Here is a 15,339-nt window from a genome sequence, read left to right as displayed (position 1 = left end):
AAACGCCAGAAATATAGGATTATGATCCGCATAGGTATTGGGTAGAATTTCTGCCTCTAACAAATCTACTACCATTGTCATTGTAATCCACGCCATATCTATTCTAGACCAGGAATTGTGTCTTGAGGAGTAGAAAGTATAGTCTTTCTTGGTGATATTCTTGGTCCTTCATGCGTCTATCAGACTGTATTCTTCTGCCATCTGAAGAAATGCTTTGGTAAGAATCGTTCCTGATCTTTTAGTGTTCTTGCTAGTCTTGCTGTCCAGTTCTTTATCCAATACAGCATTATAGTTTCCTATAATGCAAATATTCTCACAATCATTTAACAATAGTACCTTCCTAATTTCTTTCAAAAAGGAATCCTGGTTTTGATTTGGTGCATAAATATTTATAATTAGGGATTCTGTTCCTTGTCTGGTTATAACTATAGCAACAATTCTTCCATCATTTGAGGCATAAATTAGCTCTGGATGTAGCTGTTCCTTGGCTTATATTATTACTCCTCTTTTTTTTTCCCGTCAGAGGCAATAAAGGCTGTACCTAATCTTTTATTTTCAAGATATTTTATTTCATTTTTTTATATGTGTTTCTTGTAGACAGTTTAGATCTACACGTTGTTTATAAATTTGCTGAAAAATATTTATTCTTTTATGAGGGCTGTTCAGACCATTTACATTGATAGATAGAATTTGAAATTTTTTAGTATAGTCCATTTTTATTTTTTTTTATCTCTGGCTTTATGTCTAGTTACTATTTGTGAGGCAGTAGTTGGTCTTTTTTTTACCTCTTTTCCCTTTAGTAATTTCACTTTTTTCTGCTTCTTGTTCTGATTTTTCTTCTTCTAAGTCTGACTCTTCTTCCATATCTTCCTCCTCCTCTTTCTGCCATCCTAAGTCCTCTCCAAACCTATCAAGAAAGTTTTCTACTTTGAAAATTGAGTCGATTCTTTGCCTTCTGCCACGGTATTCAAAGAGGATCCCCTCAGGAATTAACCATCTAAACTGAATGTTATTTGTTCTTAGCAGATCCGTCTATACAAAGTACGTCTGTCTTTTCCCCCTTACTCTCCAGGGAATCTCCTTTAAACATTTAACCTCTTTTTCCTGTATTACCACCTTATTTTGAATTGCCGTTTTGAATATTTTGTCCTTAATTTCTTTTCTATGGAATTTAATATGAACTTCCCTTGGTATTTTGTGTTTTTTTTTTTTTTGCATAAGCCGAATTTCTTCGATAGATTGATTCTATTTCTGATAGCATTTCTTCTTCGTTCCTAATTCTAATTGTGTTGCTAGGTTTTCTGCCACTTCCTCTTTTAAGTCTTTTTCAACTGTCTCAGGGATATTTTGACATCTAAGTATCATGGCAGTTCTATCCATTTCTAATGAAATTAAAGTTCCATTTTGTCTCCTTTACTTTTTAATTCTTGGACTTCAAAATCTAATTCTCGCACTTTCTTTTTGGTTGACTCGTTATCAGCTATCTTTAGTATCTCCTGTTTATTTTACTCCATTTGTTTTTTAATTTCATCTGTTTCTGATTTGTTTTGCCATTTCATCCATTTTTAACTTTAATGGTTCAATTTGGTTTGACATCTCTTCCATTTTTATTTTAATAGGTTCAATTTCTTTCTTTATTATTTCTGGCAATATGCTTTCTATCATTGATTTCATTGTTTGGGTTACACTGTCTTGTATTAGCATTTTCAATTCTTTTAAATCTTTGCTGCTCATTTGGGGGTTTGACATTGTGCTTGATTTCAATTGAGCAATGTTTCCTTCCTGGCCAGGTGATGAAATGGAGGATTTTCTGGAACCACTATATCCTGAAGCCATCAACTATTATTGGCCTGAAGTTATATTTTTTTGTTTTGTTTTTTAAAGTCTAAACAAATGTTGATGTATTGCTAGGGTATAATTTTAATGTAAATGTCTCTCCCTTCTTTCCCCTTACACCGTGTTTTCTTTTTATTTCCCCACTGATTTTCTACTTTTATTAGTACTCTCTTTGATTTAGCATGTTCTTTTCTGCTTCTATACTATTTTTCTGTCTCAAGGATTTTCCTTCTCCTGTTTGTAACTGTCCTTCTTTTCTTTGTTCCACTTAGTCAGTTATAGATGTCCTTCCTGTCTGCTACTGTTTTTCCCGTCTCTTTCCAGCTACTCCCGATCACTCCCTGTTGCTTCCATTCACTTTAAACACCTTCACTCTTTTTGCCGCGCCGTTCCGCTTCTTCATTTCTCCAGTCTGAAGCTCCTCCGCCCTTCTCTGCTGTCGCTTTTTTATGACGTCACCACTCCTCCTCTGATCCTCTTCCACGTTGTTTTTTGCCTTCGAGGACGTCACTGCAACTCTTAAAGCGATACAAACGGCCAGAAAAGCAAGAGAACTATTATTGGCCTTAAGTTATATGTTTTTTGTTTTGTTTTTTAAAGGCTAAAAAAATGTTGATGTATTGCTAGGGTATAATTTTAATGTCAATGTCTCTCCCTTCTTTCTCCTTACACCATGTTTTCTTTTTATTTCCCCACTGATTTTCTACTTTTATTAGTGCTCTCTTTGATTTAGCATGTTCTTTTCTGTTTCTATTCTATTTTTCTGTCTCAAGGATTTTCCTTCTGTTTGTAACTGTCCTTCTTTTCTTTGTTCCTCTTAGTCAGTTATAGATGTCCTTCCCATCTGCTGTTGTTTTTTTCCGTCTCTTTCCAGCTACTCCCAATCACTCCCTGTTGCTTCCACTCAATTTAAACACCTTCACTCTTTCTGCTGCACCATTCCGCTTCTTCGTTTCTCCAGTCCAAAGCTCCCCTGCCCTTCTCTGCTGTCATCACCACTCCTCCAAACCTCTTCCACATTGTTTTTGCCTTCGAGGACGTCGCTGCAACTCTTAAAGTGATACAAACAGCAAGAAAGGAAGAGAAAAAGAACAAGGTTACTTTAACTATCAGGTTTCTGCTTTTATATATATTTTTGCCCTCTTAGTTCTTCTTGTTTGTTTCCTTGAACTGCCTCCTATATTTCACTAGCTGCTTAGAGGAAAACATTTTCTGTCTTTAGTAATGGTGCCCTCCCCCCCTTTTTTCTAGCTTTCCACTCCTCCTGTTTATAGCCTTTATATTCCTTGCAAGAGTAAAAAAAAGTTAGAATAGTAAAGAAAAATAAGCAACACTTAGCTTTGTGGGTCGAGCATTCTTTTATCCAGACCCAGTCGGTCCTTCAGGCTCCAAAGTTGCCCGGCATGACAGCGTCTCATCGGGGCTCCTTCTGACTCCTTGCTTCAGAGCTGGCCCAGATGACTGGAGGAGGTTGCCACCTCTTCCCAGTCTTGGGCAAATGCTCCCTGCTATTCTCCCCGCACAAGGGAGAAATTTGAGGCATTGGAATAGCCTAAGAGAGTTAGAAGAGGGCTGGATGTGCGGAGCCGATCTCACACACACACGTTGCCAGAGACCCCTAAACTGGAAGTCCAGGGGGTCCAATTCTATGGGCCCCAGAAAGAGCTGCCCTCATCCTCCATTGTTTTTGATGGAGAGGTAAAATGCCTTGTGGGCTGAAAAAGAAATCCCTGCACTGCCTGCTAAAATTTTGTGCACCAGTGCCCCCTAGTGCAGCTTGGAGGGAACTATGGCACACACCCCTGCATTTGCATTGTTTTGGCAATTGCATATTGTTGGAAGTGGAAGACTTTACGCTGTCTCTTTGCCTCAATGTTCAGAGGGCACTACAATAGAGTTGGAAAGATAGAGAGGTCAGGACACACAGAGCATCCTTTCCTTCTGCTATCTGATACTGTCTCTTTGAAGTGTAAAATGCTATTCTCAGGGACAAACTCCTTCCATCTGGCTTCTCCCCCCTCTTGCACACACTTTGCCATCTCTCTCTAGGAAGCAATGGGGTCAGGAAGCAATTTTTCTCCAGGCCGGTTTGGCCAGGGATCCTGGAGGCTTTTTGTCATCTTCTGGGCGTGGAACAGCGGTCACTGTGGGTGTGGAGGGGGAGGTACTTGGATTTCCTGCATTATGCAGGGGGTTGGACTAGATGACCCTGGAGGTCCCTTCCAGCTCTATGATTGTATGATTCCATATTGACATCATGGATGTAGGACATGCTTCCTGCATCCTAATCCATCCTAGCTAGTTAGAATAGGTTACTATCCTATCTCTACTCTTTCCTATCTGGAATTTTATAAATAAAGGAACTCTTATTAGTTTGAAAAGTTAGAGGCTCTGTTTAATTTTGTTCTTTGCCAGCACACACACACACAGACTGGAGAAGCTTTGCTACTTGGTAAGCCTTTGTGCACTCTGCTAACAATCTGCTGCATTCAAGAATCCCTGAAGCTGCTCAGCCACCACTGATGCAATCACCGTGCTCTAGAATGGGACATCTGAGACTGGACAGTAGTTATTCAACTCTCCTGGGCTTAGAGTAGGTTTCTTTAGGGGTGGATGCACTGCTGCTCGCTTCAGGGCAGGAGCAAACGTCCCCCCTCTCAGGGAGGCATTTACTATCTCCCACATACAGACCCCCCCAGCCCCTGTCCCCCAACAGATTTAAGCAGCCAGGAGGGGCAAGGGTGATGCAAGCAGGTGGTAGGACTAAATTTCCAATAATCCTATCCACAGCCAAGAATCTTGTTCACATCCTCACATTGTATGAGCTTAAAGATATCCTGCACAACTGGACAAACTGGCATCCTGGGACCATCCTATCTTGTCACTGCTGATGTAGAATCCAAGTTCAAGTTTCAAAGAATGGACCAGAAAACATTTTAAACTTCTCAGTAACCAGTTAGTGTAGAACTGGAAAAAAATATTTCAAATGTATAGATGTTAGCATTAAACGTTTATGAGCCTGCACTGCCATTTACCTGGGATTGTTCTTCAGTCCTGGATTATATAGGGAAATATTATTAACTACAAAGCAGTTAATACGTTCTGTCCATGAATGTTCTTCTATGGAAGTACAGGAAGGAGACAGATTACCAGAGTTTTAAAAGAAATGCTATAGGCAATGTGAATCTAACACAACACCAGATAAAAATAAAGCAACCTGAATGGACATGAACACAAAATATCTAAGATACCTGTCAGTGACCAGAGTGCAAACAGAAGCAAGAAGTTATATCTGGGATCAAAAATATTTCGTGAGGTAAACAATGGGGAAATCTAAAGACTCTGAGATGGCTCTTAAGTTTTTTCTAATAGATTTGCTCTATGTACTTCTGGCAGATGAGAAGATATCAGTGTGGTTTCCTGGGAGTGTTGTAGTTTGAGTTAGGAAACATGTTTATGTATTTGGAAATAGGTCCCTTTCTGCTGTTTCCTCACTGCATCCTTCCAACTTTAGACATGGCAGAAATGAGTGACTTACAGTCACACAACTTGCTTCCATATCGTGTTGGTGACTGAGATTTGGAGGAAATCTTGATCACGCACCAGTGCAGTGCTTGTCCAACAACCAGCAGAAAACCTGCCAATTATAACAGAATACTCATATAAGTCTTGCTGTCAAAGTACACCTCCCAAATTCATAACCATGTTTATTCACTGCCAGGTTATTCACAGTATAACCTAGAGCCAGTATTTGGTAAATTGATATTAAGTGAAGACTGACCAGTGCATCAAGCTAGTCAAGTTCTATTCTTTTCAACTTTTGCATGCCATGTTCCCATCTATTGATTCTTGGTCACATTTCCCAACAGAGAACGCTTGGAGTGCAATGGATGGTTGAAAGATCTATCATCCTTTTTTTAAAAAAATATTTTATTAGGTTTTTTTTCTGTTATAACAACACAACATAACTCTCTTTCAGCTAGTTTCAAACTCAAATGAACGTGAAGAGCACATATTATAAGCATTATCACATTGAAAGGTAATCATATAAGAAATACAGCTTTTGAATATTCTCCTTCTTTTTACAATATTATAAACTTTCAGCATTATGGGATTGTATCATTCACCATCATTGCCATCCTATCTTATAAAAATGTAAGTATATCTCTGTATTTGTTCGGCATTGTAGTTGATAAATGTGGCGAATTACTAAGAATGTATTCGGTAAAAGGGAGCCATTTAAGCATTATACTGGATTGCAGATTAGTGTCTTCTGACAGCATAATAGAGTCAGTTATCTTATCCATAGCCAACAATTCCCAGACTTTGGTATACCATCTTGTTATAGTTATTGGTGTCTGATCCTTCCAGCTTGCCGCTATAATTGTTTTAGCAGCTGAAAATAAGGCTGAAATGAGCTCCCTGCGTATTTGAGGGATCGCCTTATCTTTCCATAGATCTAATAAAAGTATTTCTGGAGCTTTGGGTATTTCATACCCTGTTATATCCTTCACATGTCTTAAAACCTCATTCCAAAAATCAGATACCATTTTACACTCCCACCAACAGTGTATAAATGATCCTTGCATTCCACATTTCCTCCAACATAAGGGGGAGTATGAAGGGGACATGTGGTGTATTTTTTTTGGAGTAGTGTTTTCCCAACAGTTAAAATGGAACTCTATACCAAAGTCTGGAGCATGTTCTTCATTATTTGGAGACATCAGAACCTTCAAACTGGTTCCTTCTAGAAGGGACAATTGAACAAGCTCCTGCGTTCAAAATATGCTAAAAGTACTTGTGGTAACTTTTATCATTTTCTTGTGAGTGAGAAGGCATGTTGAGACATGTGGAAAACTCAGATTACCATCAGGGAAGCCTTTAGCAGTTTTCAGTCATTTCTCTTAAAGGTAACATTGGGCCATAATATTTCACACAAATGTTTTTCCAGGGGGAAATAATATGTGGTAGAGTTACTGCAGGAGAATCATACCCTCAGGAAAGAAATCAATGAACTGAGTCTCAAAAGAGATTTTGGGTTTTTATGTAACTGTTGCTGATGAATTTTCACAACTAGGGAGATACATAGGTAAAATTATAATGATGAAGCATTTAGATCTTTGACATATGTGTAACCCTCACCAGACAGTCACATTCATACCGTGTTCCTATGTTTTGTCATTTATATTTTGAAGAGTAGAACTCTTAATACAGCATAGACTGCTCTTGCCTCTTAGTTTTTTATTGTTCAGTCGCACAGTCAAGTCCGACTCTTCGCGACCCCATGGACCAGATCCCACCAGGCCTTCCTGTCTTCCGCCGTCCTCTGAAGTTTGCTCAATTTCATATTGGACACCTTCCGACCTGAGGGGCTCATCTTCCGGCGTCATATCTTTTAGCCTTTTGATACTGTCCATGGGGTTTTCTTGGCAAAAATACTGGAGTGGGTTGCCATTTCCTTCTCCAGGGGATCACGCTTGGTCTGAGTTCTCTGCTGTGGCCTGTCCGTCTTGGGTGGCCCTCCACGGCATAGCCCACAGCCTCATCGAACCACGCAAGCCCCCTCGCCACGACAAGGCAGTGATCCATGAGGGGGCCTCTTAATTTGGGTTGGCATAAAATTGTTTGAAGTTGAATTGTGACAGGATCTGAGTCCAGAGGTAATTCCCAATGCTTCAGCGGGACAGTAATTCTTGAATCCATCTTCCTGCTATGTATTAGCACCACTTAATTGGAGACATTTCATCATAATGTGATTGTGATTTTAAATTTGGGGTTTTATGTTTTTAATGTGTTATCTATGCTGTAAACCGCCTTGAGTTCTGTAAGGAAGAAAGGTGGCTAATAAATGTTTTAAATACTAAATAAAGACAATGAGCAGGTTGTTTCTGGAGTTTTTCATCATGTGCGGTATCAGGGTGATTCAGTTCTGTTTCTGCTTGTATGAGAGTGCCTTCAAGAAAACTAACTTTCCCCCTAGCATGGGGAGTGGGGGAGAGAACGCAAATCCCTCCTTTGTCCAAATCCCTCCTCTCTCCATCCTTGCAATGGTTCTGTCTCTGTGGATTGTGTTAGCAGAGGGAAGGCTTTCTAAGTGACACAAGAAGATACGAAGTCAAGAAGGGTTCTCAGGGGAAGTGAAAACAGCAATGTCACTCCTCTTTAATTACCATTTCTGCATAACTCTCAAACATTCTGACACATAGGAGACACCCTTACACGGGCATGAGATAGGGAGGGTTTGTACACATTTATCTGTGCATAGTGGGGTAGTTTCAGGCCAGTGTACAGGAAAGAGTATACACTGCATATACACTTTGGTACAGTCCACAAACCAATTATAACATTGGGAAGTGCTCCAGGGCTCCAGAGTCCCTGAGCTTAAGCATGCTCTTTGCTGGCTAGAATGTCAAAGATTCACTCTGGAGCTCACACAGGGGCCAGTCTGTGGGCATGTGTTTCCTGGACAGGAAAGAGGAGGGCAGCACTTTTCTGTCTCAAGGATACGGAGGGACCGTTCTGGGCAAGGCGTTGCTCTGCCTTTTGAGATGTTTGTGGCTACTTCAGCAACGCTTAACAGCTTCCTCTCAATCCTGAGTTCCCCTTTTCTGTGGCCTGACATTCCGACTCAGCAGTTTGCTGGATAACCCAGGGCTCTCCTTTGTAAGCAGTCCTTTATGCAGCAGGATGCCTGAGCTAATCTCTGTCCAAGAGTTCATCTCTCAGACCCAAGAGGATCTGAGCTCTCCGACAACCTCATCCTTCACCAGTCACATGGGCAGATGCCGGAGCACTGTTTGTAGCCAAGAGGAGGTAAGAAGCAGGGAGCAAGGAAGGGAGGGTGCTATTGGTCATAGGCAAGAGGAGAGGGATCCAAATCCCAATAAAAAGGATAGGCTACTGAGTAATTCCTACCCTATGTATGAAGAGACAAAGCCAAGCAGAACTTGCTCCAAGGAGCTAGTGCATTTTTATTGACTTCAGGATTTTTTACCTCACTTTTCTTTTCAGAAGAGGAAACTCAAAGCAGCTCTTGTAATATCCACACAGTGCCAATATATAGAACAACAAATCACCTTCAAACGTTCTCAAAGAACCAACTAGTACAACATGGAAAGTAAACACACACCACTTAATTTAAACTGGAAGCGTTAGTTGATGTGTACATCTCCCTCAGTGGGGCAAACAGATGCTCAGTGGGGTAGTTTCAGGCCAGAATTAATGGGGGAGGGTTTAAAAGTCTACCACTGCACCACAATGAAATGGGTCCTATGTGCCTGCTTTAAAAAAAAAACACCCAAATCCAAACCCAACATGTGTTCTGGCCCGAAGAAAGGGTCTCTTTTGGGAGGCAGATTCCTCTGAGAGACTCTGTGCTTTGACAGGTTTACTCTCGTGGGCTGAAGGGGCCTAGAGTAGGCCACATATTTGAGAGGGCATTTCCTAATAGGCTACAATCTTCCTGGGGCATGGTGAGCTGGGAAGTAAAAGTATTTGAATTATTCCAACTCCTGTGCCATGACTTAAGAACCCTTTCCTAGGAGTAAGCCTTGTTGAATAAACTGGAACTTACTTCTGAGAAGACCTGCTTATGATTCCTCAGTGGTCCGAGTCCTTGTACCCAGCATCTACCTTAGCTGGAGACTTGCAGAAAAAGTTAAAGGCTCTTAAACATATTGCCTGCCCCAGGTTGGGGAATACTTGAGTGTTGTTTTTTTTTGGGGGGGGGAGCCTTAGGAGGGCAGGGTTTGGGGAGGGGAGGGACTTCAATGGGGCATTAATGCCATAGAGTCCGCCTTCCAGAGTGGCCATTTTCTCCAGTGGGAACTGTTCCCTGTTGCCCAGAGATCAGCTGTAATCCCAGGAGATCTCCAGCCACCACCTGGAGGTTGACAACCCTACCTGTGAGAGATGCTCAGCCTCAGTGTGCTTTTGCTGTGATACCCGCATGAAATCACAGGTCGCTAAAATAACAGCTGCATAATATCTTTTGTTGGGACCAACGTATACAGCAAAAAAATAGCTAGCAGGCAGTTCACAAGATCTCTTTTCCATTAAACAAAAATGAAATGAGTGAGCGATGATGTTTCTGGATAGGATGGAAAAAAACCAACCCCAGCCCACTGTACGTAATAGTCTTCAAACAGAGTGGAGAAGGAGTCATGCAGCCTGAGTTATATATCATGGCTAGTTTAAAAAAAAGTTCTCAAGTTGCACCAAAAAATATTTTAGGTTGCATTTTGTCCCAGAAATCTTCTTTGTACCTAGCATCGTCTAACCTAATGAAGTCTGCGTAACAGCTCTTGTACTCCACTTTAACACTATTACAAGCTAAAGAATTATGACCAGAAACATCTTTTCCCCCTCATTTGTTTTTGTTTTGCTTATCATCCAGTCTGAAAAGGATTCCTGAAGAATTCAAAACCTTGGTCTTTGCAACCTGTTATTTGCTCGTAATAAAAGCTATTGAATCGCAATTACTTTCTAGATTGGGGCATCTAGTTCCCAAGGAACACCTTTTCGAAACACAAGATTTCTTGCCGCTGGCCCTGCAGGGTGGTTAGATTAATCATTGAATTTTCCCTGATTGTAACTTTCAGCCACTTCTTGCCCTTCTCACCTTCTGTTTCCCTCTTTTTGAAATCTGTTGCATGTGCCTCCATTTTCCAAACAATGGATTCTCTATGAGCTCAGATCCAGAAGCCAAAATGCCTGATCGTACTTTGTAAAATACAACTTACAGACCCTGAAGTACAGCAACGCCTTATTTCCTTGTAAAAAGCTGTAAAGATAAGATTAAAGTTAGAAACAGGAAGCCATTAAGAAATGTGAACAGTTGCCTTGAAGAGCCGGAAATGGAAATGTTGCATGCAGTAAGTACTCAACAGTAAGAGTGGGAGGCAGTTCCCTGAGCAATATCCGGAACTTAATTTTAGTTGTTCAGCTAATTTACGCACTGCCTTTCTGTCTCATAAGAGACACTTAAGGCCGGTAACAATAAAAATCACAACATACAATGAAAATGTCTTACAATTATCTTCAAAATTATCTTCAGAACTCAGGCAGAACAATAACATCTTTAAAGCACCCCATGCAGTCACCTGCTCTATAATAATAAAACGTTTAACCTGTTCCAGAAATCAAGATGCCAATCTCAGCTCCAGAAATTTCATAGCTTGGGGGCAGCAGTGAAAAAAAGTCCTCCCACAGATCTCCAAATCCCAGATAAATGTGGATGTGGCATAGTAGTTAGAGTTGCTGCCTAGGACCTGGGACAACCAGGTTTGAATGCTGGAAATTTGCTGGGTCACCTTGGACCTGTCACAATCTCTTAGCCTGACCAGGTGTTGTAAGGATAAAGTGGAGGAGTGAAGAATGATGAAAAAAAACTTATTTGGTTCCCCATGAGGGGAAAAAATGAGATATATTTTCCAAAAGTTTTTTTCCCTTAAGATGTCCTCACCTACTTATTTCAAAACTCAGCTGTGTAGGGGGTTGGTGCTTGTGGTCCCTCAAGTTCTCTGGACCCAGGCCACTTAGGTGTTTAATTATTAAGACTAGCATCTTTCTTGAACTGGACTGGAAATAGAATCAAAGAGGCTGGCAAAGAACTGGCTTTATATCAGGCCTGTAGCTATGGTGGGGCTTTTGGGGGCTCAGCCCCCTTTTTAAAAGGCATAGCCCCACAAGAATTTCTCCTGTAAATGCTTTTTTCAATCCTTTTAAAACATTTTTTAAGGTGTGCACTCTAAGCAGAGTGGGGTGCTATAGTAGACTAATTCCTGCACTGAGCAAGGGGGTTGGAGTAGGTGACCTCTAGGATACCTCCTAATTCTATGTCAAGAAACTGGTCTCCTTTAAGAGAGTTTTTCTGCCTGTTAGCTTTCTTGACTATAGAAGTCATCACCCCCACCTGCTGGTTTGTTCGCAGAACTGCTGCAGCAGCTGAGAACTGTCATCTAAAATGGTTGACAGCTTGCAATTTAGAGATCTATCCTGGTGGTAACAGCTTTCTATTGGCTAAATGGTTAAGAACACCTATGTAGAATAGATAGCTTGAAAAGACTAAGAGAGATTGCCTTGAAGCTCTCTTCAACTTCTACCCAAGCCTCTATGTTTTGATTTTAAAATGCTTGATTCCACAGTAAAAGGTAAAGGTAAATGTTTCCCTTGCTCAAAAGCTGGTCGAATCTGACTTTAGGGGGTGGTGCTCATCTACGTTTCCAAGCCAAAGAGCCAGTGCTGTCCGAAGACACTTCCATGGTCATGTGGTTGGCATGACTAAACACCGAGGTGCACAGAACGCTGTTACCTTCCCACCAAAGAGGTACCTATTTGTCTACTTGCAATTTCTTGCTTTTGAACTGCTAGGTTGGCAGGAGCTGGGGCCAGAGACAGGAGCTCACTCCATCACGTGGCACTAGCTGAATCATAATCCTCAGAATTCTGACTTTTCTTTCTGCACTGAGAACTTCAGCCCCACCAGAAAAAAAATTGCCTCACAAGCCACAAAATCCTGGCTACAGGCCTGCTTTATATGTTCATTATGACACACCCTAGTCAACATTTCTTGCTTCCTTTTTTTAAATATCAACTGAAATTCCCAGACAATTGTCAAGGGCAGCCCCTCGAAGAGTATGTTACAATAGTTCAACTTGGATGTTACCAAGGCATGGGTAACTCTGGCCAATTCTGCTTTCTCCAGAAATGGTCATTCTTAGTGAACCAACATTAGCTGGTCAAAGGTGTGCATGGCCACTTCAGCCACCTGTTTATCTCATGCGAATGAGGAACCCAGAAATACCTCTCAATTACATAGCAGATCTTTCAGGGGGAATTTAACCCCATCCAGAACAAGAGGTACACCTATTACTGTGTCAATGTTACTCCTGTTCCACACCACTGCTGTCTTGTCTGGATTAAATTTCAATTTGTTTACCTTCATCTATTTATTTACTGCTTCTAACCACTAGTTTAGAATTTCCACCACCTTAGATAGAAAGGAGAGGTAGAAAGAGAGAGATGGATGTTATCAGCATATAAAGGACACTTTTCTCCAGATCTCCGGATGATCTCTCCCAGTGGTTTCATGTAGATATTGAACAGCATGAGAGAAAAGATGGAACCTCCTCAAACTGCACTAATTGAAAAGCAACTATATAAACAGGATGGCAAATGAAAGGCATCATGGACATTCTGTTCAACTGTGGTTCATGAAGAGTCCATGTTGTATTTCCCCTGCCTGCCACCAGAGGGCCCTTAAAATCAGCTGTTGATGTATTGGCTAATTCTACATGGAGGATTTTCCAAGTTTCAACCACCTGCTCCTGCCCTTTTTTCCAGTTTGCCATGATGCCCTTCTCCATTCCTGCACGAACCACAAACATCTCATTCTTTTCACAAAAAACTCCATCTTTCTAAACCAGAAAAAATATGTTTCCTGGTATGATGTTGTTGGGACTATCTTTTTCCTTGTGTCTGAAAGGAGGGTACACCTTGTATCTGAATGAAAAGAAATACCACCTTTGCACTATCTCTCTGCATTTTCACAGTGAACTGCCTGAGGGTTTAAAATTAGTTTGGGGAGACAGAAGCAATGTTGTTATGCAGTTAGTAAAAGGTAAAGGTAAAGGTTCCCTTGCTCGAAAGCCAGTCGAATCCGACTCTAGGGTTGCGGTGCTCATCTCCGTTTCAAAGCCGAAGAGCCAGCGCTGTCCGAACACGTTTCCGTGGTCATGTGGCCGGCATGACTAAACACCAAGGCGAATACAAAACCAGGGGAATGGGGGTGTCTTGGCAAGTCCAGGACTGAAATATAGTCCAAACACAGAGTGAGGGAGGTCAGGTTTGCCCCAGTGTCTTTTTCAGTGCTGCAACGGAACAAATACATTTTTTAAAAAATGGGGTGTTGGCATAGAACTGCACTATTGTGAAGCAGTGCTGTGCATGTACCAAAATATTTTAAAAGGGTGGGTAGAGAAACATAATGGCAGCATGACAACAGTTGTTGGGGGCGGGCGGGCAATGCCCCATGCATCTAGTGTGAAAGGGATAGCATGACAAATACTAGCCCAAAGATAGATTCCCTTGTGCCATCTGTAATCACTTTAGCAAGTGCAGATTGACCGACAGTCACACAGGCAACTTGACCACCATAAGGAAAAACCCTTGTGTGGAATCAGCCCCTGTTAGAGTGTTCTAGTGATCCTTTTCTTTTAGAGTGTTCTAGTGATCTTTTTCTTTTTTCCTTTTTTTTTTTGCTGTCAAGTCACAGCCAACTTATGATGACCCTGTAGAAGTTTAAAGGCAAGGGACATTCAGAAGCGGTTTGCCATTGCCTGCCTCTGTGTAGCGACCCTGGTATTCCCATCAGGGGTCATTTCGTAGAAAAAGAGCTAGGGGAACTCATTATTTATTTATTTATTATTTATTTATTTTGAGATTTATATCCCGCCCTACCCTTACGGCCCAGGGCGGCAAACAAGCGGCAGCGCCGGAGATAAAACATAAATTACATTAAAACCTTAACAAATTTAAACTAAAATGGTGCTCTACAATTCAATTTTAAAACTTCAAGATGGTCGATATCCCTCACTGGCGGCCGATGGTAGACGAAAAACAGGAACGCCAGGGTAATGTTCCTCTTGGGGCAGCAACAACCCTTGCCCCTTTTAAGCCAGGGAGATAGTAAATCAAGCCACGGTGGTGGTAACGTGGCGACGGCGGCGGCTCCTACTCAAAAGCCTGGCGGAAGAGCTCCGTCTTGCAGGCCCTGCAGAACTGTACCAGGTCCCGCAGGGTCCGGATCTCCGCCGGGAGCTCATTCCACCAGGTAGGAGCCGCCACCGAAAAAGCCCTGGCTTTAGTTAGGGCAAGCTTGATATCCCGGGGACCTGGGACCTCTAAAAGGTCCAGACTCCCCGACCGCAGCGCTCTTGGGGGAACATACGGGGAGAGGCGGTCCCTCAGGTGGGCTGGACCCAGGCCATTCAGGGCTTTAAAGGTAAGAACCAGCACTTTGAAACGAATCCGGTATGCTATAGGCAGCCAGTGCAGTGCTTGCAGCACCGGCCGGATGTGGTCCCTCCTTGAGAGACCCATCAACAGCCTAGCCGCAGCATTCTGCACTAGCTGCAGCTTCCGGATTAGTAACAAAGGCAGCCCCAAGTAGAGAGCGTTACAGTAGTCTAGCCTTGAGGTGACCGTCGCGTGGATCACAGTGGCCAGGTCCTCGCGGCTGAGATAGGGGACCAACTGCTGGGCCAGCCGAAGATGATAGAAGGCTGACCTAGCTGTGGCTGCCACCTGGGCCTCCATTGTTAGTGAAGAGTCCAGAAGCACTCCTAAACTCCTAACCTCCCGCATAGGCACCAAAGGCACCCCGCCGAAGGTCGGGAGAAGGAGCCCTAACTCCCGGCCGGTCCGACACAGGCCCAGGACCTCCGTCTTTGCCGGGTTTAATTTCAACCGACTCAGCCTGAGCCAACCAGCCACGGCTTGTAA

The 15,339-nt window shown here is 42.2% G+C and overlaps 1 protein-coding gene across 1 annotated transcript in view; it reads left to right on the top strand.

The window, feature by feature from the left end:
• The first annotated feature begins 8,523 nt into the window (after positions 1-8,523).
• The window catches only part of LOC107107847 (arf-GAP with SH3 domain, ANK repeat and PH domain-containing protein 2-like), a 54,337-nt gene continuing 47,521 nt past the window's right edge, over positions 8,524-15,339 (top strand). The window contains exon 1 of the mRNA XM_015408197.1: positions 8,524-8,649. Coding sequence (XP_015263683.1) covers positions 8,524-8,649 — 126 coding nt within the window. The remainder of the gene's footprint in view (positions 8,650-15,339) is intronic.

This window comes from Gekko japonicus, unplaced genomic scaffold (genome assembly GCF_001447785.1).
Source record: "Gekko japonicus isolate JY-2015 unplaced genomic scaffold, Gekko_japonicus_V1.1 scaffold211, whole genome shotgun sequence".
Lineage (NCBI taxonomy): Eukaryota > Metazoa > Chordata > Lepidosauria > Squamata > Gekkonidae > Gekko > Gekko japonicus.
Note: the sequence above shows the minus strand (reverse complement) of the source record. Positions and strands in the feature narration are given on the sequence as shown.